Source organism: Strigops habroptila, chromosome 1, assembly GCF_004027225.2.
Source record: "Strigops habroptila isolate Jane chromosome 1, bStrHab1.2.pri, whole genome shotgun sequence".
Classification (NCBI taxonomy): domain Eukaryota; kingdom Metazoa; phylum Chordata; class Aves; order Psittaciformes; family Psittacidae; genus Strigops; species Strigops habroptila.
In genome coordinates, this window is record NC_044277.2 from 83,615,573 (window position 1) to 83,639,269 (window position 23,697).

General features: G+C 37.6%; 1 protein-coding gene across 3 annotated transcripts in view; it reads right to left on the reverse strand.

Moving 5' to 3' along the window:
- The window catches only part of PIGN (phosphatidylinositol glycan anchor biosynthesis class N), a 97,286-nt gene that overhangs the window by 18,718 nt on the left and 54,871 nt on the right, over positions 1–23,697 (reverse strand). For all 3 annotated transcript variants that reach the window (XM_030480844.1, XM_030480851.1, XM_030480836.1), the window contains 9 exons: positions 22,396–22,474; positions 19,928–20,110; positions 16,467–16,603; positions 15,326–15,425; positions 15,100–15,192; positions 13,580–13,671; positions 10,384–10,492; positions 6,641–6,749; positions 2,673–2,775 (listed from right to left, as the gene is read on the reverse strand). In XM_030480844.1, the coding sequence (XP_030336704.1) occupies positions 2,673–2,775; positions 6,641–6,749; positions 10,384–10,492; positions 13,580–13,671; positions 15,100–15,192; positions 15,326–15,425; positions 16,467–16,603; positions 19,928–20,110; positions 22,396–22,474 (1,005 nt within the window). The remainder of the gene's footprint in view (positions 1–2,672; positions 2,776–6,640; positions 6,750–10,383; positions 10,493–13,579; positions 13,672–15,099; positions 15,193–15,325; positions 15,426–16,466; positions 16,604–19,927; positions 20,111–22,395; positions 22,475–23,697) is intronic.

The window sequence follows — 23,697 nt, forward strand, 5'->3', positions numbered from 1 at the left end:
GAGAGCTATTTGGAACTGAGGTTACAATCCAATCTAGACAGCAACTAGAGATTGTGTCTCTTTAGGACCTAATCATATAAATTTATTCTGGTGATCTCAGTCTAGTTCCAAGGAGAGGCACATTTGTATAATAAAGAGAGCATTACATTTCACTGAAGTGAAATGTCCTTTTCTTCACTACATAACAATCCATTGCAATAGCAGCATCAAGTCATGCCACTGTTCTAGCTACACCCCCAATCTTAGACGAGTACTTCTGGCTCCTTTGACCACTCAAGCATAGCAAACAATGTGAATTAAGTTTAGTTAGCTGGATTCCTTTCACCGAGTTCTTTTGACTGAGTGATTCTTGCTTAGCATGCGTAGTCACTTAGCATGGGAAAACTGAAGTCACTGGACCCTTAGGCCCCAAGCCGCTAACTCCCACCTAGATAAAGCTGAACTTAATTAGTGCTTAGTTATATAAATGAAGGCCTTGAGACCAGTGCAAACTGGAAGATAAAGGAGTTGCATCCTAGTAAGGAGGAACAACCAGAGACATAAGAAGAAATTTACACCTGCCTCAAGACAACTAAATAGCTGGATGAGGAATGAGGAAACACCACACCAAAATTCATCACTGGACCAAGAGGCGTGTGCAAGGCACATGAACAGCGTGTGATGGTTGGGTGCACAGAATGTAAGGGAATAAAACTCCAGGAATTTCTTTATTCTGGGTCCCGCCCCAGAGGCATCCAGCTGGAGTGGTTCCTATTCCTGTACCACTCAATTATTAATTATCTAAGAATTGGACAACTGAGACTTTGCTGTGGGAAACCTAGGACAAAGAATTTTCTTTAACACAAACTATGAGTGTACATGTGTGAGAGACTAAAACCCCCAGCTAACTCAAGGGTGTAGATTGTCATTGGATAATATTAGTTTCTCCTTGCTCTCTACATTCTAGTTGTACTGCATGGTGCCTCTCAGTTTGGGGGTTGGTTTTTTTTTTCAGGATAAAATTATAATACTGACACTGACTGTGATACCATACTGACAAGACTGTATGGTTTTTTTCCTTTTTATTTTTTTCCGCCTTGGACATACACTTACTTATCTAAAAGTAAGAAAATTATTGCAGTTAATCTTGATATTATTTCTGTTGTGCCTCCCCACTAGTGTAGCTACAAAGCAGTTTCAAACTGGAACAAAAAATGTGGATAGACATTTCTGCTTTAATTATCAGAATGACAAGCAGTTAGACATGAAAACAACAATGGTTGAGTTGTCAGTAACAAAAGTACCTACAATCCTCACAGTGGTGTACACCTGCCTACAAAATGAATTTCTTTAACTGAGCCAGTGACAAGCAGTTGCTCCTCAGCTGGCTTCACTTCACTGCACCTAGAGAGGTGCTGCAATTACCTGGGCAAAGCACTGGGTTATCAAAACAGTGGATAGTTTCGGCACTGAGTGCCTTGGGTTTGCTATGACTAGTTGTTGAGTGGATTTTTTGGGTTGTTTTTTGCTTGTTTTATTTTGGAGTTTTTATTTTTAATTTTGGTGGGTTTTTTGGTTGGTTGGTTTTGGGTTTTTTTTTTTTTGTGGGGTTTTCTTTTTTTTTTTTTTTTTTTTTTTTAAGAGTTGCTCCAAATTGTTGGCCTATTTGAACATTGTAGGGAGACAGCAGAGAGCTGTCAGCATTTAAGTGGTCTGGTGCAGGGCTAAAACACAAAGAGAAAGGTTGCCAGCCTAAGAGAGAACAACAGTCATGCTTTACCTAGTAGCCAGGACAGGCTAAGAAGGTTGAGCGTAAGAGTGTGACTGAGGACAGGAGTAAGATTAGGATCAAAACCTTAATGGGGAAGTGGGAGGAAGGGGAGGCAGAAAATTAAAAAAAAAAAAAAAAAAAAAAAAAGGGGGAGATGCTTCATCCAAAATGAGAGTATCCACAAGAGGCAGCTATTGCAAAATGTCTGCTGCAAGATGTTTTATTCCACTTCATTTTCCAGTGTAATTAAATCCAGAGGATAAGTGGGAGGGAAGGCGGAAAGAATGGTTCCTATACTCCCCATTAATTATGCTCTTAAAAGCTACTGAGTCTAGAAAAAGTAAAAAAGGGTTGGCTGACACAGTGTTTTCTTCATTTAAAAGCTCTGAGGAGTTGTCTTTATCCAAAAAGAAACAAGCCCTATTCTTCATGGGGACCAGCATCCCTTTGGAAAGAAAAATCACTTCCATGAAAATCTCTCTGAATAAAACTTTCCTTCATTTTAGGGCTGCCTGCTTCCTGTCACGTCATTTAAGCCATAACTAGATACCAGTGCTAAGCAGCTGCAAGAGGAGTTATTTCCTCTTGTTTGTGAGCAGAAAACCATACGCCAAAATAACACAAGACAAACTAAACCAGACTTTCTTATTTTGGTGCAAGATTGTTTGAATACACACCCTTCCAGCCACTGCTTGGTCTAGCTGAAAGGAATGTCAACAAAACAGTGTTTATAATACAAAGAGGAATACGGAAGTTCCCTGAAATTTTATTTAGGAAACTAAACAAGGAGATAAATTGTGAGATCACAGCTGGAAGCACATGTTACACCTTTAACAGAAATGTTCATGAGATTCAGCACTTCCACATTTTGCCCTTGATTTTCATATGTAAGTGCAATCCAGATAGAGTAAGAAAGAAATACCCTGTGCTGAGGAGCAGATAGGTGGACATCAGGGAGAGCAATATGCTGAACAGTCGCTGAAAGAGAAACGTGGGGCTCAGTAATGGCAACACAGAGGAAGAAACTGCAATAAAAAAAAGATAGATCAGTCACTACATGCAAAGCATTTAATCCTCGGTAACAAGATAACATTGTTCCAAATCTTGACACTTTATGTACAGATATCCAACACTGGTCATATGTGCCCTTCTATTTTCAGAAGTCCCTTTTGCTAAAGAAAACCCAGTGCTTGGAATGCTTAATATTTACCAAAAGTAATTTTACTTTTCTATCATTTTAATTCCCTGGCTTTCTACCTCAGAGCTTTATAATTCCTCATAAATCGATGTTAGTAAAGTCCTTAAGATGATGCAGAAGTACTACCCCAAAACCAGCCAAACTCAACTGCTTAATACTACTTCGAGAACCACTTACCATGGCCCTGAGGATCTCTGGCAGCTTAAAGACTGTGGTTACACAGCCTCTGCTCCATTGTATTAGATTAGGAAACCTGCCACAATTTGAGGTGCAACTGAAAATACTGGTACGAAAAAGAGAGAAACCGTCAACTTACCAGCTTCCTTACTCTAAAGTTTTAAAGCAAGAATATTTAAGGAACTACAAGGGACCTATCTGTCATGACTTATGCCTCTTGCCTTCAACTTGTAATGCATTTCTCTAATGCAACTGAGGGACCTTAAGAGTTGCCTTTTGCTCCTTAGTGTAGTCTATTGGTCAACTGCCCAGTCAACCCTGATTAGCAGAGTCCCTGCCGCCTCTAAAGAGACTCCTCTAGTTGGGAAACTTCTGGATGTGAGGATGGGGCTGAACAGTTGCAGGTGGTGAGGAAAATTGGGAAGAGAGGAAATGAGCTACTGGAAAAGTATGTAAAGAGGAAGAAAAGCAGAGGAAAAGTGGCCAGTGCTTGAAGTAAGGAAAGGGAGAAGGAAAAGCATTGCTGTGATTTAATCTTTAAACCTGGTTTTTGGCTGGGTGGTTTTTTTTTTTGTTTTTTGTTTTTTTTTTTTTTTTTTTTTTTTTGTGGGTTTTTTGGTTTGGTTTGGTTTTTGGGTTTGTGGTTTTTTGGGGTTTTTTTTGTTTTGTTTTTAATATGAAAATGTTATGTGTTTATAAAGAAGTGCACTGGAAAATAACATTGGTGTGATTCTTCATTGTGGTATAGTGCCCTCACATTACTGAATCATTCAAAGACTGCATCAACAGTATGTTATACTTAATAATCACTCTATTGAGGAACAGAAACAAAACTATAATATAGGGAAAGTGCTTGCTTGTGCTCACTGTCACTATTAGTATTTATAGTAAATGTATCAACAAAAAAGAAATGATGCTATTTCTAAAATCTGTGGGTCAGTATCTTTTATTTCCTGGCTATCGGCCTTGGCCACTGCTACAGTTACAGAATCAATTACTTCATTTCAAGGGTGCTCCAGCCTTTCAGCATCACTTGTAGCTTTCTATATTTAAAGAAGACCTGACCCAAGGAGGAACCTCACCGCAAATCAGAATTGCCGGAAAGAAATTCAGCCTCTGTGAAATGACACTCAATGCATCAGATGTGTATTGTTCCCTTAGTGCAGTCATAGATGAGAACAGATGAGTGGCTGGTAGGTGATAATTAGCCTTTCCCTTCCATACCTGACGTGACACATCAGAAACTAACCATCAAAAGACCTGCAGGTTTCTGGCTAACCTATACAAATCTCTGTATGTGTCCCACACACACAGCAGTTAAAACAAATTCCTCAAAATTTGGCAAATTGCTATGATAGATTTCCATTGATGAAACCTTTAAAACATAATACACATTCATTTAGACATATTTGCTAACATAAAGATAGTTCTGAAGAACATGGGAAGCAGCTGGATTAACTTTATGCCTCCTGGTTTTACCTCTGTTTGTGGGTAACATACACTGCACAAACCATATGGTGTAACAGCTAAAGCCAGCTGGACACAGGCCTGCAGGAACCCACTCACCCATTCATCTGCATTGTTCTCCATGTCTTTCTTCAAAAAGAAATTTTAGGCCTAAATTAAACCTTTAAGCATGGTAGGCTTCATAGTAAACAGAATGAATAGCTGGGGAGGGGGGAACAATTTGCTAGAAAACTTCAGACATGATAATAACAATCAGTATTACGAATAAATACTGATAACTCTGTGTTTCTGGTTATATAAACACATACAGAGGTGCAAAATGAGAGTTCAGTAAGAAACAGTGCTATTCTACAACTAAGCAAAAAGATGAAAAGGAGTTTGATCACCTGTAATGCCACCAACCTTGGACAAGCTACAGTACCTTAATTACTATGATGCTACAGTTCTTGTACTCAATAGTGACAAGGCAGATACTAGTTGTCGTTATGGTACTGACATGGCATTTCCCTCCAAAAGGAGTATTGAGGACATGTTGCTCGATGTCTTAGTTTTTTACCTGCTTAGTTCTGTGTTTAATTATGTATAGCAACTTCAGCAAGCTTCTACCTTGTATATCATATTAACTTCAAATAATTACTTCCAGTCTGAAAGACTTTGCTAAAATATTCCATAATACTGTAGCATTAAGTAGACTTTTTGGGTACATACATAGAGTTTACTCCACTGTTAGCTTTATTTATCACAGAAACACCACCCACAGCGACGAGGATTTCTAATATACTTTTCCCTCGTAACTTCAGACCTCTCGACTGCCAAAATCATCCCTCAGATGAAAAATGTTTTTCTCTCACCCTCACGCAGAAGAGAAAGATAACCTTTACCCTCAATTCCTGCTCCAGTAAGCCAAGCAGGACATCATTGATTTCATCGACTTCACAGCTGCAAGGAATTCATCCACACAGAGACACCCACTTAGCTTAGCAGGCTACAGAGTTAGGAAAGCATGATGGAAAGGAAAACACTTCAAAGAAAACTACATTACAAAGAGAGCATTGCTCACACACAGACACTGATCACAATCACTTGTATTAATTTTGAATCCATTTGCTCAAACAGAAGCAGGACTGATAAATCTGACAGGATCTGCTTAAGTTAAAACAGTGTCACCAGTACAAGGCATCCAGCAACAAGATAACAAAAGTCATAATTCTTCCATTAAGCTATGCTTAAATTCCTGGTCTTGACTTCTAGCAAAGAGCTGCTACCAAACTTTGCATGGTGTATGTTTAGCTCTAAAACAAATCCCACATTCCAGACCACTCAGGGATAAACAATGCTTAACATTTTCTAATGGACCCCCAAGGAAATTGTTTTATAGCTAAAACATGAAAGGTGTTGCTTTACTGTATTCTATAAGCCCAGTGATAGCTACATTTGTTCTGTTTAATCATCCTAAGATTTTAATTTTAGAGTTGTGAAAAAGCCATAGACTTGTAAATTGTTCTTTTTCTTTAATTACCAGGTTCCAACAGATATCAAACATATATTAGCATCTTTAGTTCACAGGTATTTTGCAAGTTAGCTCTGAAAAGCACTTCCATACCCCAAGGGTCTCTGCATTCAGCTGCAACTTTAAGTTTCTATTGAAATACAGCAACAACCTTTCCTCACTTTCTTATGCTTAACTGGATTGCTTGTAGAACATCTCAGATCACCCTTATCTGACTCCAAGTGAAACAAAAAGGGAATTTAAGCCATTATATTCCTAAAAGGGGTCTTCAAGATATTAAGAATATTCAAAAGACAAAGCTACCTGTAAATCAAAGGCGTTTGCATTTTATTACAAACCTACAAAGGAGTAATATTTTAGAAGACTTTCTAACACATTTCTCCAAAAACCTCAGTTAGGAAAGAATAGTGAACACATGGAAGAACTATTAGGAGTCAAATAAAGGAATAAGTAAGATGTTAATAAAGAAGTGTCACTGCCCCAACCTCAAGCCCCATAAACTAGTAATCTACAAGTTTGGGAGGGAAGCTGTTCTTACCTAGAGTCATCCAGCTGATCATTTGATTCAATACAGGCAATCCCTGTTTGTTCTTAAGACTGTCATGGGTACTGCTCACAACGTATGTTGAAAGTGCAATACTCAACATCTACAAAACAGGAATAAGACAATGAGACACATAATAAATGTATGGATCTCTGCCATCCCATACTAAGTATGTAAATATGCTTTAGATTTGCATAAACCCCTCATCTGAATCAACATAAGAACACGAAGTCTTATATGTAGTGTCCAGTACTTATAGATTTAAAAAAATTTATGCTTTTAAAAACTTCCTTCTAGTTTATTATTACTATTAATAATAATTTGTGCTATTTTTTTAATTTAAAGAAGTGCCCTGGATCACTGATTTGACATGATATGCTCTCTGTCAAGAGTGATTGCTTAAACACTTACGTAAACCACAGGAAACATATGCCCCCAGTTCTTTAAGGAGCACTTGTCCTCAAACAGCAACCATGAACTAGCAGAACCTCTGGCTTTGCTGCTGTATCAGGTACAGGGTGAAAGGGAAGAGTAATTAAAGCAAGAGCTATGCCTAGGCAGCACAGCTCCTCTAAGAGGCAGCAGCAGCAGAGCAGATTGGAGGTGGATTTTAAGAGATAAAAGCTGCTGCAATCTTGGCAGACTGTTAAAATGAAATTGTGTGCACCACCGCAAGCAGAGCCCTCTGCTTTGGAGAAGCAGTGAAGCTGAAGATTTTTCTTTTTTTCCCCTTGACTAATTGAAGAGACATCACTCACTCACCAAGTAGGTGCAAAAAACCTGAGGAAAATTACCCCATGAATCAGTCATTTCTGAAAGATGACAATTATCCAAGAAAATGCTTGAGCCAAGTTTTCAATTACTGCTATTTATTCATAACTCTGCAGTTCCACTAAAAGGCAAATCAAGCGGTACTTTGCAAACATGTGCTTTAAAATTGCATTACAAGATATAATTGCTGTTGTGGCTTTTTTTAGTGCAAAGCACCTACACAGTCTTCACATCCATCACTTTTTACCATATGAATTGCTGCCATTCCCCTGCCAGACACAGTGATACTTAGTGGTACCTGCCTAGAGGATACACTTAGCAGTCAGCATCCTTTTTTGTCCGGGTTTCACAGGTGCTTTGTATCTACTGCTTCTATTTAATTTCCGGCCACAATAACATGTAACTTGTATTTCTGTGTGACATCAAGAAGCTAGGTCAAAGCATTAAGCCTCCAAAAGCTAAGGGAATTGGCCCCTTTAGACGATGTTTATTTGGGATGCTTTTGCTGTATTCAGGCCAGATGTTTCCCCTTTGATGTATCTTTTCAACTTCTTTTAGCGTCATGAGCTCTGGTAATCCCTCTCCTATTCCCTAGTCACTGGTGAAGTTCTTTGCACTCACTTTGTGTCATCTCCCGTAATACATCTCATGCCTTGAAAGGGTTACGATGACTTGGGCACATTAGTAAACCCAATTTAGTGTTGCTAGATCTATGCCAATGTCCAGGGAAGGGCTCAGCATCCACTTTTGAGACTCCAGTTTTCACAGTTTAAGCAATGTTCAAACTGCTCTCTGCTTTCACCAACATCAGGACTGGAACAGCACAGAAGGAACATGGAGATGCAAAATGAGGTCTCCTGCTAAGGATATGTCTTCTTTTCCCCTTCACAACCTTCTCCAGAATTATTCTTGCACAGTTTAAGAGCAGGCCTCTGAGAAACACTCATCTGTAGGTCACAGCTAGAAAGAGGAAACCAAGGGTGACATCTGCAGTCCCAACACCTCTTTGCCAGCAACTCTCCTAAGCAACTAACATGATAACCCATAGAGAGAACGGTAGGAGAACCAGCATCATCAGCTGGATGCTATACAAGGCTTGTTGAAAACACTCCTCCTTGTCCCCTAGTTCCACCAGTACAACACAAATCCTTACTGTTTATTTCTCCTAATTTAGAGGAGAAAACTAACAAACTGACCACCCACATGAAGTTCAAGCCTCCCAGGAATAACAACTTGGCCCAACATTACCAAACAATGGAAACAGCAGTGTTTTCAGTAGTGCAGCAAAAACTGGACTTCACCTACGGAAGTGCTGGCAAAGAGAAACTAATGTTCTCTGCAGCAAAAATATTAAGTTGTACAGTAAGCACTGCAGCAGTCTAGCTGACAGATTATAAATAACTCCCCTTTTCACCATTCCAGAGGCCTTAATGACTTCTTAAACACCACAGAATCATTTAGGTTGGAAAAGACCTTTACGGTCATCAAGTCCAACTGTTAACTCTGCCAAGCCCATCAAGTCCACCACTAAACCATGTCCCTAAGTATCATGTCTACACATCTTTTAAATACCTCCATGGATGGTAATTCCACTACTTCCCTGGGCAGCTTGTTCCAGTGCTTGACAACCCCTTTGGGCAAGAAGTACTTCCTAATACCCAATCTACACCTTCCCTGGTGTGACATGCGGCTGTTTTCTCTTGTCCTGTCACTTGTTACTTGGGAAAAGAAACCTATCATGTAGCATTCATCAAAAGACAATCCTCCCCTTCCCATAGCAAACAAAATTCAGCAAAAAATGTTATTCCTGCTTTAGTGATATCAAGAGAAAACCTGAGAAACTGTTGGCAATTTTCTGAAACTGTGAGGGTATAATTAGATTCTTCTGCCTCAAGCAGTGACATGTATCAAAACTTCAAAATTAGATCTAAACATTACTGATTTTTTTGTAACAGAAATGCAAACATATCTCTATGAAGTTACTGAGGCTTACATTTGTACTTTTAAAAAATTCTTTATTTATACACTTTTGCTAAAAAATACTTTTGATCATGCTGTTTGGATCTCTGGGACTTTTTCGTTTCTTTAAGGCTAATACACATGCTGGAAATTCATAGTGTGTAGGTACAAAAACCAGTGAATAAATGAGTAGCCTGTAAATGACCTCTCAGGTCCATACAGGTATGTATTTTAGCCTTTCATCATTCTTTCCCCTCCTCCTTTTAACCAATTTGAGCTCCATACCTATATCATTGGTGTAATCAATTGCTTAGCTCAGTAAGAAACTCCAGCACATAATAAGTTATAGTTAATAAAGCTGGTCCTGAAATAAAACCATTATCTTTCAATAAGGTAAAAAAAAAAAAAGAAAAAAAAAAAAGGAGGACGGCAGACATGGAAGGTATTATTAGAATCTTAAAAGCTCTCTAGAACTTAATTAGCACCTACTATGAAAAGATCTACCTATTTCATGAAGCTATAAAGAAAAAAACCATTAATCTTTCATCTGAAACAAGATTTAACCAACAGAAAATCAGCTCAGCATTAGTCTCACATTGTTACTCAACAGCCAGAAACAGGAAAGAACACCCTGAACCAGCAAGCCTGTCCTTAGTGTGCATGTTCAATTCCCTCAAAGGTGACTAGAAGTTACATACACAGACTGAAGGAAGGACAAACTCTCAAACTCTCTGAGTAGAGCATCAAGATGTGTAAGCACATCAGTCTATCAATATACACAAATATGCACAAGATGAGCTTTGGGAACACAGCATAATGATATTTAAACATGCATATTACCATGAGCACATGGTCCTCTGGAAATGGTCAAGTGGAAAACTCTTAGGAACAATCATTTCCTTCTTCAAAATGATGGCTTTGGTAGGAACACGTTCTTAGAAATGTATGTAAAAATTTGCACATAAAAACCCTTCAACATTCAGAATTATTGGAAAGTAGCAACTGACCTGATAAAAATACACTTTCAGATCCTCATTATTTCTGTATTTTTTGTTTTTACAAAGAGATGCCAGTGAGAAGCAAGAGATCATGAGAGTCAGCAAACCAGTTGCTATTCTGTAAAAAAAAAAGAACAATAAAATCCCAGGAAGCATCACCAAAATGTTCAGGAAACTTTCATGGAAGTGCTCTTCGCTAAGATCAAATCATTCATTACAGCATCAAGACTTAATACATTAAGCAAATGTCAACATCCAGCTTTAAAAAAACCAAAATCCAATCCAGAATCAAGTGTGGTTTGGTTGGTTTGGGTTTTTTTCTGTAGTGGGGTTTTTTTGGGTGGGGTGGGTGTGTTTGGGTTTGGTGTTATGGGGTTTTTTTAATATAAGCTTGCCATCCACAAATACAATTACTCTTTTTTTCATGGCAGTGGCAAAAAAAAACACCCTCCATTTTGGCCATGTGACTGATCTGTCACCTGTTATTTTTAGGTACTTTTGATTACCTTCAAAAAATATTTTGAACAAAATACTAATAGTGATCGGTGATCTAAAGTTAGTGTTTTCAAGGTTTGTCCAACCACCCATCAGGGTAATTATACCACAATAACTAACAAACACATAGTTCTGTAGAAATACCTCACATTCAGTAAAATCAGACCACACACAGGCATACATATCTCAATAGCAGTTTTCCAAGTAATGATCTAACGAATACAGGAACATAGTTGCAGGCCACTCACAAGCTTGAAGGTTGGAAGGTATCTCTGGAGACCAGTCTAGTCCAATTCTCTACTTAAAGCAGTGCCAACTACAACAGGCTGCTCAGGGCCATATCTAGCTAGGTGTTGAATACTTCCACTGGTGGAGACTCCACAACCTGCCTGGGAAACCTGTTCCAGTGCTTGACCTTCCTCAGTGTAAAATAAGTGTGTTTTTTCTTATATTTATATGGAATTTCCTGCATCTAAATTTTTGTCCATTTCCTATCTCTTCACTGGACACTGAGAAGAATCTGTTGCCTTTACTCTTCTCCCCCAGACAGGTATTTATATACATTTATAAGATCGTCCTGAGTCTTCTCCAGAATAACCAGTTCCAGCTCTCTCATCTCCTCCAGGATAAGCAGCCCCAGCTCTCACTCGCTCTCCTGTGACAGATACTCTAATCCCTTACTCATCTTAATGACCATTCTCTGCACCTGGTCCAGTATATCCACATCACTCTTTCCAGTGGGCCCAGGACTGGACGCAGCAATTTCAGACAAGTCTTGGCAGGGCTGAATAAGGAGAAATAACCACCTTCCTCCTGCTCACCATCCTGGTGATGCCACGGATACCATCGGACTTTCCTGCAAGGGGCTCTTTCCAGTCCTTGCCCCAGACTTTCACACAGGTCTCAGCAGTCTGCAGGCTGGGTTCCTGACGGCCAGTCTTACCAGTAAAGATGGAGGTAAAAGAATGCCTCAGACTTCAATGTCCTTTATCATCAGGTCCCTATCCCAATCAGCTGCAGGGCCACATTTTCCCTAGTCTTCCTTTTGCTGCTGTATACTGTCTTGTTGCACTTTACATCCCACACCAGGTTCAACTTCAGGAGAGCTTTGGTTTTCCTAACCTATCCTACATATTCAGACAGTGTATCTACGTTCCTCCTGGATCACCTGACCCTGCTTTCACCTCTTGTATGCTTTCTTTTTATGACTGAGTTAGGAGCACCCTGTTCGTACCATCCAAATTTTACTAATGTACAGGAGAAGCCGTGTCCCGATGTATAGTGCCACTGCTCAAGAACAGATCTAATAAATGCACTCTGACACTCTGATTTCTCCCTCCTGTATCTTTTCTCCCAGCATCTCCTTATCTTCAGTATCCTGCAGTGCCACACATACATATATTTTTAATTGTTGCTTCAAGCCTTTTCAGCTTAAAACTCCCTTGACAAGATTCAGACAGGCACAAACCGTTTCAGAGGTACAATGTTTCATTAGAAGAATAAATAGGAAGATGTACAGCCTGGGTAAGGTGAATGTAAAGAAGTGTCAGGGAAGAAGTTCTCAAGGTAATTTAATTCCATTTTGATTTCTAAGCTGTGCTCAAATGTTCTAAAGAATAAAAACCCCTCAGTCTGGACCAGTAGAAATACATAAATGTGTATATACAGCTGAGAGGTTGTAACGCAGCCAAAGAAAATCTGTCCTGAATATTTCTAACATGCTCAAGCATCAAGACTAAGAAGGGTTTTCAATAGATACATTCAAGTCACAATGACAAATACAGAGGCAGAATGTCAATAATTCTGGAAAATCTGGGCTCATAATTCTATCTGCAATCATACATTACTGCTCAAATCCCATATTTTACTGGGGATCAGGCACCCTGGCTCTTATGGGGCAAAGTATCTTCTGTCAGACAGCAGAAGGAACTGCTGCAGTCTAGGTTGATTCAAGTCTTTCTCTGCAGTAACGACACCACAAGCCTAACGTCTTCAGGCCAACCACCTGGACTGCATCCAGATACGAAAGAATGCTTGTATGATGAAAGAGTAGCTCACAAGAGGAGAGGGATAGATGACAAAGATGCACTAGAAAAAATGCAAATCAACAACTGTAGAAAAATCAGACAAGCAACACCAGAAAGGAAAACGTAGATCAGAGAACAACTGGAGGTGGAAAAAGAATAGACAAAGGAGACAGTGAGGAAGAGGAGAGCTTTGCCTATCCTATTCGTTCTATTTCCCTGAATATCTCATTAGGTACAGAGTGCTATTCAAAGACAGATTATTCAAAATTAGATGGAGGAATTCACAAAGATGCTGTCAGAGTAAATTGCTTTTGAAGAAATGTTCTTATCCATATACAACAGTGCTATTTACCATGTTTGCACCCCAGTGAAGTTCCTCCTTTAATGATGACCTTTATTTTCATGAAAAGTTTGCAAATTTTTGTATTATGAGAAATGTTTCCCTTGACAAGAAATTACAGAATAAAGGGCAAATAGATGAGGCAAAAGAATTAAAAGCCTATTCTTGTTCACATTAGTGAATAACTGAGGTCTCTATAATCATGTTATTTAAATTCTGAATTTCAATACCTGTCTCAGCCAGCTTTCAATAATACAATTTCTCACGTATCTCAAAAGGCAGCCTAAATTATGAATATCAAAGAGGGAAATAAAAAGTTTAAAGAACAAAATGAGAGTCTTACACCAGAGGAATGTTTGGTTCTCTTCCTACAACAGGCATTAAAGGAAATATTGCCAGGAGCACACACAGAAAAGTCCAGATCAATGCGCTTGTCTAAAGGAAATAAATAAATAAAAGGATTATTTTGGAGGTCATGCGGACAATTGTCTAATCAGAAAAAAAATACTTCATTGAATTACTAACAGCTACTAGCATCTCCCACAGGCAACCCCCCACCTTTATCAAGAGTAAAATTAACTGAAAATAGAGCACAGGGTCACTGGTGTTACAGTACTTCAATTTAATTTAGAAAATAATCTCATTTACATGGCTGTCAAAATCCTACCAAAGACAATGAGAATCAAAGCTAAGATTATACTTAAAAGCACTTTCTCCAAGTGTGGCCTTCACACACATTGCAGTCACTAGAAAGCTGATGAGTAACCTTATGGAAGAAAGGAATAAAAGTAATCTCATCAGAAGTTTGCAGCAGCTAACCAATCACCTATTCTCTGGCAATATGGGAACATTTTCCAGTCTTTGAATCTGAATTCCATTTGATTTAACTACCATAATCATCTAAGTAGTTATCTAAATTCTTTGCTAGGAGGAAAAAAACCCAACCTGATCCCAGGTATTCGACTCTAAATAAAAACATTAAAAGCTATATCACTGAAAGTTTTCAAGCTCAAGGCAGATTCAAATTCCCCAAAGGAAATTTTCAGCACTACAAAACATCTTCTGTGTATACCCAGCTTTAAGACAAGTTACTTAATTACTCAAATGCAATAAAAAAAATGTAAATAAACAAACACAAGCCTCCATTCTTGACAGTTCTTGCAGAGCAAGACTTAGCAATTTGACTCCAATTTTTTTGTTGTTTGTTTTAATTAAAATGTTAATGTTACCCCAGAACTCTAGGTTTTAGGTATTCTGTGAAATAAGAGATGTTTGAATAAACTAATGGAAGAAATGCCTCTTATATTAAAGGTTGTGTTACTTCACACCCATATCTACAGAAGCAGAGGATTTTTCCTGGGAAAAACAGTACAGAAAGCTGCCTCGGAGGAACAATGTGCACCAGCTGATTGCAGACAGCAACGAATTGAACAAGCGTTTTTCAGTTATCTTCTCTTTTTTGGGTTTTTTCTTTTTTCAATAAATGACCATATTACTCAGAGGGTTGCACTTTCACCAATCGTGCATGTCAACTCTTTTGTTACTGTGACAATTTGATAAATGATGTGCATTTCATACCACTAAGTCAAGCATTTTTTAGTTATCATTAACAACAAAAAACCGATAGCTAACTCCACGCTATCCCAAAATTCTTAAGCAGTCTTATTATCTTGATAAGAGATCTATCCAGATCATATTAAACTCCTCTGCCTTGCTACATGCTGCTCATGATAGCGATCAGAGTAAAAGCATAACTGAACAAAAATCTAAAGCAGCATTCCAAAGAGACCAGTCCCAATATCCTGACATGCAATCAGCTGTTAGCCATTTAAAATGTTCTTTTTAAGCAAAGCAATACAGTACCTTTGCTTGAACCCACAGTTGTGTGATCACTGGCCAGCCAGCAAAGACAAAAAGACCAAGAGTAAGCGTAGAGCGGTAGAAAAAGCTGAAGACCTAATTAAAAAAAAAAAAAGAATATCCAACAGAAGACTGAAAACAAAGCACATTAATAAAACTTACAATTCCTCAAAGTGGCAGAATGCTAGCTGTGAGATACCCTGTTGATACAGATGGGTAAAATACTTACTAGTATTTCAATTCCCAGTGTACAAATGAAGATGAATCCTACAGACTGAACCACATTAAGTGACAACAGATTTGTGGCAAGGTCTTGAATAACAGGAAGTCTGTTCAAAATGATGGAACAAGATAATAATTAGTTTTAAAAAACAGAAATATCATAGGATTTTACCTTTGAAGGAGAGGGGTCAGAGCCCAAAAAACATTTCAGGTATTGTTGATTCTGCCTCCTGTTTAAAAACAGAGTGGGTGGTGGCCTGAGGCTCCTTCTGCCCAGTTTTACTTGATAAAAAATCCACAATAAAACCCTCCAGCTTTTTCCCTCCCATTCCTGGCTCATCTTCACCAGTATTTGGACAAGCTTCAGATTATTCTTTATCTAAATCAACTCTGAGTTTATGAACAGTTTTAGTTATGCTGTGCTTAATGTCCATCATAACTGATGAAACATTCAAAAGCTTTAGAGAGAGAAGAAAAAAAATCCCCAGTTAGCTTTTCCAGTGTTTTATGAAGCAGCTCATTATCTAACTGCAGTTGGTCTAATTTTCTCTGAATAATACTGAGTTGGTATCTACAGAATTGCCAGTATATTAGGTACTAGAAATCAGAATGTAAGACGTATTTTTGGATTTAGAGTGAAAGGAGACACAAACAAGACAACTTTGTTTTAATATCAGAGCACAATCTTCATTATGACTAGTACATCTTCTCCAAAAGTAGTTGGAGTTCAGCATACTTGACACTTTGCAGGATCAGACTATCTCAAAATTACTGGAAAAGAACAGCCTGTCCCATTTTACAAAAGAAGTCAGCTAATGCAGGTATTTGCCCAAGAATTTAGCACCCTTTTGTTACAGTTACAAGAGTACTAAAACCATTTTGTCTTGGAAAGACATTAATTTATTTTTGGTAATAGAAAAGATACCTTCTAGAATTGGCAGCTGTATCAGTCAGTTTGGAAACCACTCTATGTCAAGAGAAATAAAAACCACAGTCCTCTGGGATGTCTCAGGAACATTTCAGGAAGTTTAATAAAATTATATTTAACCTTTTCTCCCAAACTTATGGAAAAAAATTATTTGTCAACAAACAGGAAGCACAAATCCAGTTTTATAAAACATTCTTTATAAAATGTATTCTTTACTTACTCTTTCACAACTGCATACCACACCGGTATCGGCAAGAGACAGTATACGTAGTACGTCCAAGGACATGTTTGAATCAACAGGAAAAAAGCTATTATCATTCCAACAAAGGCAAAACCGTAGAAGAGAACAGTAGATTCCTGTAAAACAAATGATTGGACAAACATTCATGAGACAGCAATAAAAGGGTTTAAGCTCCACATTGTTTTCCATTTGTTAGTTACACAGTAAAGCAAATGTTACTTTAACACAGACACTCAAGCTGCCTTGTGTCTATGTGCACAACTCTGGGTGCTGTTTCCAGCCAGATGAAAAAAAAAACCAAACCAACCATCAGATTTGAGGATCTAATTCTAAATACCTCCCTACATAAGGTCCTGCAGTAAAATCTGCACCGGCAAGGCACACTTGTACAGTTTGGAAGCCCAATGTATGCAGTATTATTTATGTTCAATGAATACCTAAAATCCATTGGAAGTCTGAGATGCTAAGGGTCTTGGAAAAAAGAACTCTCTTAAATTTAGATCCTAAGAACAGACTTCGTGCATAACCTTTTGAATTCAAGTTCATAGCATTATGGTCAAAACATTTAATGAAAATTCCATTAGCACATGTTTCCTCCTCTTGATTGAGACGTGTAAGAGAACTATTAAATTAAAATATCAGGCATTAACTCCTACTGGAAAATACCAACTCTTCAGGATCTAGGGACAGCTACTGAAGGAGGCTTGCAACCAACTTCCCACAGGAGAGACGGCCTTACTCAAAGAATCTGCAATTTCAAGATACAACAGAGGACTAGAGTCACATGGTACTAAAAGATTGCTATCATAGCTAGAACTGTTACTATACTTAATCTTAACCTATACCACCAGCTTTGGGCTTTCTAAAAATAAATAAATAAATAAATAAAAGAATTAAGATATGAGATGTACTCAAAGAAACATGTCCTTGGACTAAGAAAGCTGTAAGGAGGAACATCAAAGTGAGAAAGAAAATCTTTTAAATGGATAATCTCAGTTAGGTAGGCTAGTCCTTAATCATCAGGTAGCAGTAATCTCTTGTTCATGCAAAAAGAGCATTAAGCAGTCACTGTGAATCTGCTTTTTACCTGGTCATTGAACTATTATTTAAGGACATTCAGGTATCAGAAGAATTACTGGCAAGGGAAGATTATGTTTTAAATAAGCAATTTTATCTTTATGCATGGCAACTTGACATAGCAAAGGCAGCTTTAGTGACTGAGCAGTCTTCAGTGCATAGTGTAGGTAATGACTGAAGACACTTTTCTTCTACATGAATGCCAGTTTCTTTGAATGAGTTATGTAGACAGACACATGACTATGTTAAATATGCTGAGGAGAAAAGATATTCGATTAGCAGTTCACATATATGGGTTAACATTTTTTCTGCCTCCCTGTAACTGACTTACAACTGCCTTGATCTAAACTGACACTAAATGCAAGTTCTAAATGATTTTTAAAATAGAATTTCTAATAAGACCTGCCATTAAAGAAAAAAATATGTCATACAGAAAGCTGACCTAATGCAATTTTGGTTTAGTAGTTTTAAATCTTACATTTGCTGACATACAGACAGAATGAATATGTATAGGAATGATATGCACACAATGTAATTTATCATCAAATGAGTAAACACATACAATTAACATTTTATTCTATATAGAGATAAATATTATAGAGTTCAATATAGTTGGTCATGCATTGAAAATGGAAACCAGATTTGCATTTTCTGAGGATGTTTAAAAAATAGATTAAAAAGGTTAGGCTTCTGCTAAGCAAAACAACACACTACTCTAAAAGCAAAAGCTTTTTCATATGCTTTGTAAGAAGCCAAAAACTTTTGAAGATTATATATATAGGATGTGCAGTTTCATTATTCACAGGCTCCTTTCAGATCTTATAAGGCAGTGTTTTGCAGAAGACTATTTGTCAATGGTAGATTAGTTTCTCAGCAAAATTCTTTAAGTAGCTCCAATATTAGCTATAAATGAAATAACTTCCATATATGAAGGATTAGCCTCACACTGTGATTCCATAAGTATTTAGAACACTAAAAAAGGTTTCTACAGAAAAAGATCTGACTAAAACTGAGTAAAGAAAAATTCTATAAACAAAGAAGTAAGAAACCTAATTTTTTCCACCAGTGTCACTAGTATAAAATTTGTCTGCAACAAGTAAAATCAATATATCAAATTAAAATCTGATGTCAACTAAAAATGTGAAGTTTTTGCTTAATGCAGTTATTAATATGCCTCATACTCACTCTATTTACTGTAATTATTTTGTTCATATCTGACATAACATGCATCTTGGATTATTTCTTCTCAGTTATTTGATGAAAGAAAACTTAAATCATGCAGTACAGCACCTATATTTCCCATTTCAATTTTGTTTGATCACTTTCATTAAAGGCTAAGACTATCTCATTTCAACCAGTAGTAAAAACCCCAAAATAGCATGATAGCAATTTTCTCAGAGTAGTATACTGAAAGCAGTAAAGATGCTAAGTGAGTGCTCATTCTCATTTACATTACCAAATGAAACAATTCCCTTTATTTTGAAACAAATTCTTGAGTTTGGGATAGCCCCCCCACACACACTAAGGCTTTAATCCTTCTCTACTGAAATGGTAGCTTTTTGCTTATTCACTTTTTCAAGGTATCTCTGTTCCTGGTGAATGGCTGAAAGCAAATTAATTTCCTAGAATTTTGTACTTGTTAAAAATCAAACCATAATAATCTCGTCAAAAAGAGCTTCCTTCTTCGATGTCTTCTGTTGCACCCTTGCAAATCACAAAGAACATGAGAGCAAGCCAATCTGTGAAACCACGGTTCACCTTTCTATTAAAACAGGTTATACATTTTAAAAATGCCATGACTGGACTGCACAGCTTCTGAAGAGTGATTTCACATTGCCAAACAGAACAGGAATAAAATAATTTACATGCCTTTTTTTTTTTTTTTGGCCTTTTGTTCTGCAAAGAACAAAAATCAAAAGGGAAGCCTGAAGTCTGAGTTCTTGCAAACAAGTATTATTACAGTAGAGTACTGACTTTGCTACAATTAACACTAAAAATTGGCTTCTGGTTAAAGACAGACCCTCTAACAGTTTTAAATCACTATTGTGATTTAAAACTATATTGTTTGCTTATACTAGCATTAGCAACTAGTAAAATGCACAGCTGTAGGAAGGAAGAAACCAAGAAAGCACAGTACTGTATTCTCAGACTTACACAGTTTAGGAATACAGATCCTAATAAATGGACCAAACAGTAACACTACTGTGGAGGATTACAGTAACTAGAAAACTCCACAGCTTGCCAGTTTCCATATGTAGTCAAAAGAAGTGGAAGGTGCAAAATTTGTCCCGCACAGAGAGACTGAGCATACGTATAATGCTGAAAACCGATAGAAAAAAAATCATTGTGTGTTTCCAACCTACCTTATTATTAGTCTGGACAGCCTTGGTCAAATTGGTATGGGTCTTGATAATCACCAAAATCACGTAAGTTGTCCAGCCCACAAAACTCACTGCAATACTTAAACCCAGGAATAATCTGTCGTAGGTATGGTAATAAGACAAGCCTTCCAAAGCAAGGTTAATCAGCGTTTTGCACAGAGATATCTAAGGCAGACAAAACATACAAGCAACAGTTTAGAATAGAGTAAGCTCCATTTCACAAATCGGTGTAACTGAGCACAACTGGAGCTCAAGCACCTCCATTACTCTTGGCACATGTGTCCTCTCCATGCTGAGGGGTAGTGTTTTGGCCAGCACCAACTGCTGGAGTACACACTGTTTTGGACTCCTGTTGGACATAAAGTCAACCATTATTTGGCTCATTCACCATCATCCCTGGCCACAACAGGTGAAAGCCACAAGAGATAGCACACCTTGAACACCACCTACTACCAAGCATGCTGCTTTTTTCCCCCATTAATATTTGACCATATATATTTCAGTATAAGTAACCCCACAAAAAAACCCAAAAAGCTGACCTAATGCAATTTTGGTTTAGTAGTCATGTGCTTCTGAAGGCACAACATTTACATAGAAGGAGAATTATGGATGCAGCCAAAACTTGGTCACTCTCCACAGCCTGAAATAGCCCCTTCCTGGGGTCTGATATCCTCCACTTCAGTAGTACCTGATATACCTAGTGCTTTGCCTAAGCACCAGAGGTGAATTCAGAGAGTCCACTGGAACCTCGGTTTCCTTCACAAAGCAGCTTCTTGGGGCTCTCAGGACACAGATCATTTGGACACAAGAAGGGTCGTACCCAGTCTAATAACAGGTCCCCTTACTCAGTACCCTCCACTGGGGAGATACCATGATAAAGACAGTGGTTTTTTCCCCACCATGTCATTCCTTACAAAAAAGTGTACTGACCCTGTGATTTACCTAAAGATGGGAAGCTCAGCTGTGTCATTTGTGGTCACAGATGGGTTCTCTGTGATTAAAAGATCTGTAAGGGAGACTATAATAAGAAGATGAGCATACACGATGATGCTTCTTTACATGTCCAGGTTGACTTAACAGCAACAATCAACAGAAAAAGGTATGCTAACTACTGAAGAGATTATAAATCTGCCGATAGTCAAAAAGCCAAAATCAAATAATTCCTGAAGATGCAATTATGAATGCATACCTGCAATGCAAAGAGCTGCAGAGTAGAGGAGGCAAAGAATCATCTATACCCCAGCAGCTGGTAATGCACCAAGCTTTCTGCATTGTACTATAGGAAGCTGAGGATAACCAGGGCACAGGCACAAGCCTGGTGTGTTAGTAGTGATCAAAAGTGAACTTGAACACATGGGGCACTCAAGTGAACAAGAGGTAAAGTTTATACATAGCCAACAACACAAACTCACAGGTTCTACTGCTGAAATGTATAAAATGTCTCCTGTAAGTAAATGTGTGCAAGGCAAGTAGTAGTATTAGGAAACCAAAAAGAAAACCTGCTCCCACAACAAAATAGATCCACTGACTTAAACTGAGCTATTTCCAATTTACAATAAGGCAAATAAAAAGCGACAAGTTATAAAATAGATTTAGCTGTCTTTTGCATAAAACAGTAATTTATTACCCTGAGAAGCATATTAGGGAAAAAGAAGAGCTGAACCCTAACACATAATGGAGTTATACTTCCATGCATGTGGCAGGTTAAATGTAATCTTACGTATTCAACTTTCTCACGTACTTTCTAACACAAAAGTCAGTGACCAAACTGAACCTGTTAAAGTGAAAGACTTCTTTGTATCATTTAGTTCTACAAATTATTTCTGTGAATTTCAGAATACAATACTGGTGAACTGCATCCATCAAGTACCCTGTCGCACAGTGAGTGGTAGCAAATGCTTAGGAAAGTAATACCAGAACTGAGAAGCACAGATTGACTCCACATATGGCTTCCAGTCTCTGACAAACTGAAATGTGAAACTAAAAACGAGAACAGCTGGTTCAAGTAAAAAAATAAAACAAAGCAGGATCTATGATGGAGCAAGACATCATACTTTATTTCCTTTATATAAGATTATTTCCTTTATATCTATATAAGCCTAAGAAGTGTGAACATAAACTACATTCGTCAGTTACTCTCTCACTTTACCATTTTCTGCAGTGGGAAGTAAAAACATACACTGTGGGTTAGTATACTATGGAATGGTAACAAACAATGTAAGAAATATGAGAAAAAATACAGAAGCCAGTACTATTCATGAGAACTGATGTCAAAAAGCAAAATTTTGGAGACTTACAGTGGGATTTTATTTACGTTAATGAGATGTACATCGTAAGGAAGGAAAAGAAGTTCTATTTCCCAGTTTCAAGTTACACAAATCTAAATATTTATATATAATAGAAATTCCTGTAAGAAGTTTCTAGAAAGCATATAGCAAAACCACACTTACCGCTTCATCGTACTTCTGCTGCTGAATATATAGTCTCGCTTTTTTTAAATAGCTGATCTGTTCAGAATCAGAAAGTGGTCTGTACAACAATATAAAGAGATATTAATCTTTCTTCTTTTCATGAGCAGAGGAAGAGGCAGAAAAAATTAACTTTGTAATAAAAAAAATTACTCCAGAATGAAACATATATAAATATACTGAACTTCATTAGAGAGAATTAGGTAATTGGAACTAATCCATTCCTCTACATTCATATCCACACTTCTGTCAACACTGCTGCTAACATATTCCAAGGTCTTTTCATTATGAAGCTGTCTTTTTAATGTAGGTGCTTCTGTCTAATACTGCTGAAAATTTTACCCCTTGTACATTATTACTGACCATTGCTCTGGCACATACAAGAATTAATCAATTTAACTGATTTGATAGATGATTGTAACCAGTTCATAAGCCTGTCAGCATACGACAAATTGTTCAGATTCCACACTAACAGCAGATGATACCCAACAATCTCCTCTTTGAAAAATAAGAGCTTCGTTCCTGCTACACAGGAACTATTAGCACAGTCCCCAGAGCAGGGGTTAACAGAGTTACCTGGCTACACTAAGGCCAGTAATAAAAATATCTTTGATTTTAATAAATTTGATCATCAACCTAAATATTTGCTACAATTCTTCCCTTACAAAAAGCAACAACATGAGAAACAAGGCAGTCAACCAATCTTCACTGAACAAAGTAAAAAAGAGTAAATGAAATAACTGTATTAAGAAACGTTATGACTCTTCTCAATCTAGAAAAGAACCAAAAGATGGTATTTGTAAACAGGCAGGAAGAGAGAGCTCTCGTGGAAAAGCAAAAAGGGAGGAAAAGATGATGACAAGATGATGCTAAGTGTTTGATCACCTTAATTCTGTGGGAGAGAACAGAGGACTTTAGCAAACAGAGTTGAAAAATAGCAGAATGAATGTTGGTTGGTCCTGCACCTTCAAGACATGTCCCTGTGAAAGCCAACCTCACAGCTCTACATGCAAGAGTGTACCGAAGCTGGTAGTCACTAAATTCTTTAAGTAGGCAAACCAGACTCACATACTGCCTCCAGGAATCTGTAACCCTCAAGTTTTGCAAAGTTTTTTTGGCAGGGGAAAGGGAGCAAAACAAAACCAAGGTAGGAGTTTTCACCATGTGTGGAGATTAATAGTAGGGAAAAAAGGTATCTTTGCTTTTAGGTAAGGATTTTAAAAATCTGGAATAAATATTAAGCAGCCTTATTTAGCACTTAAATACATCCAAGATGTTCGCTGT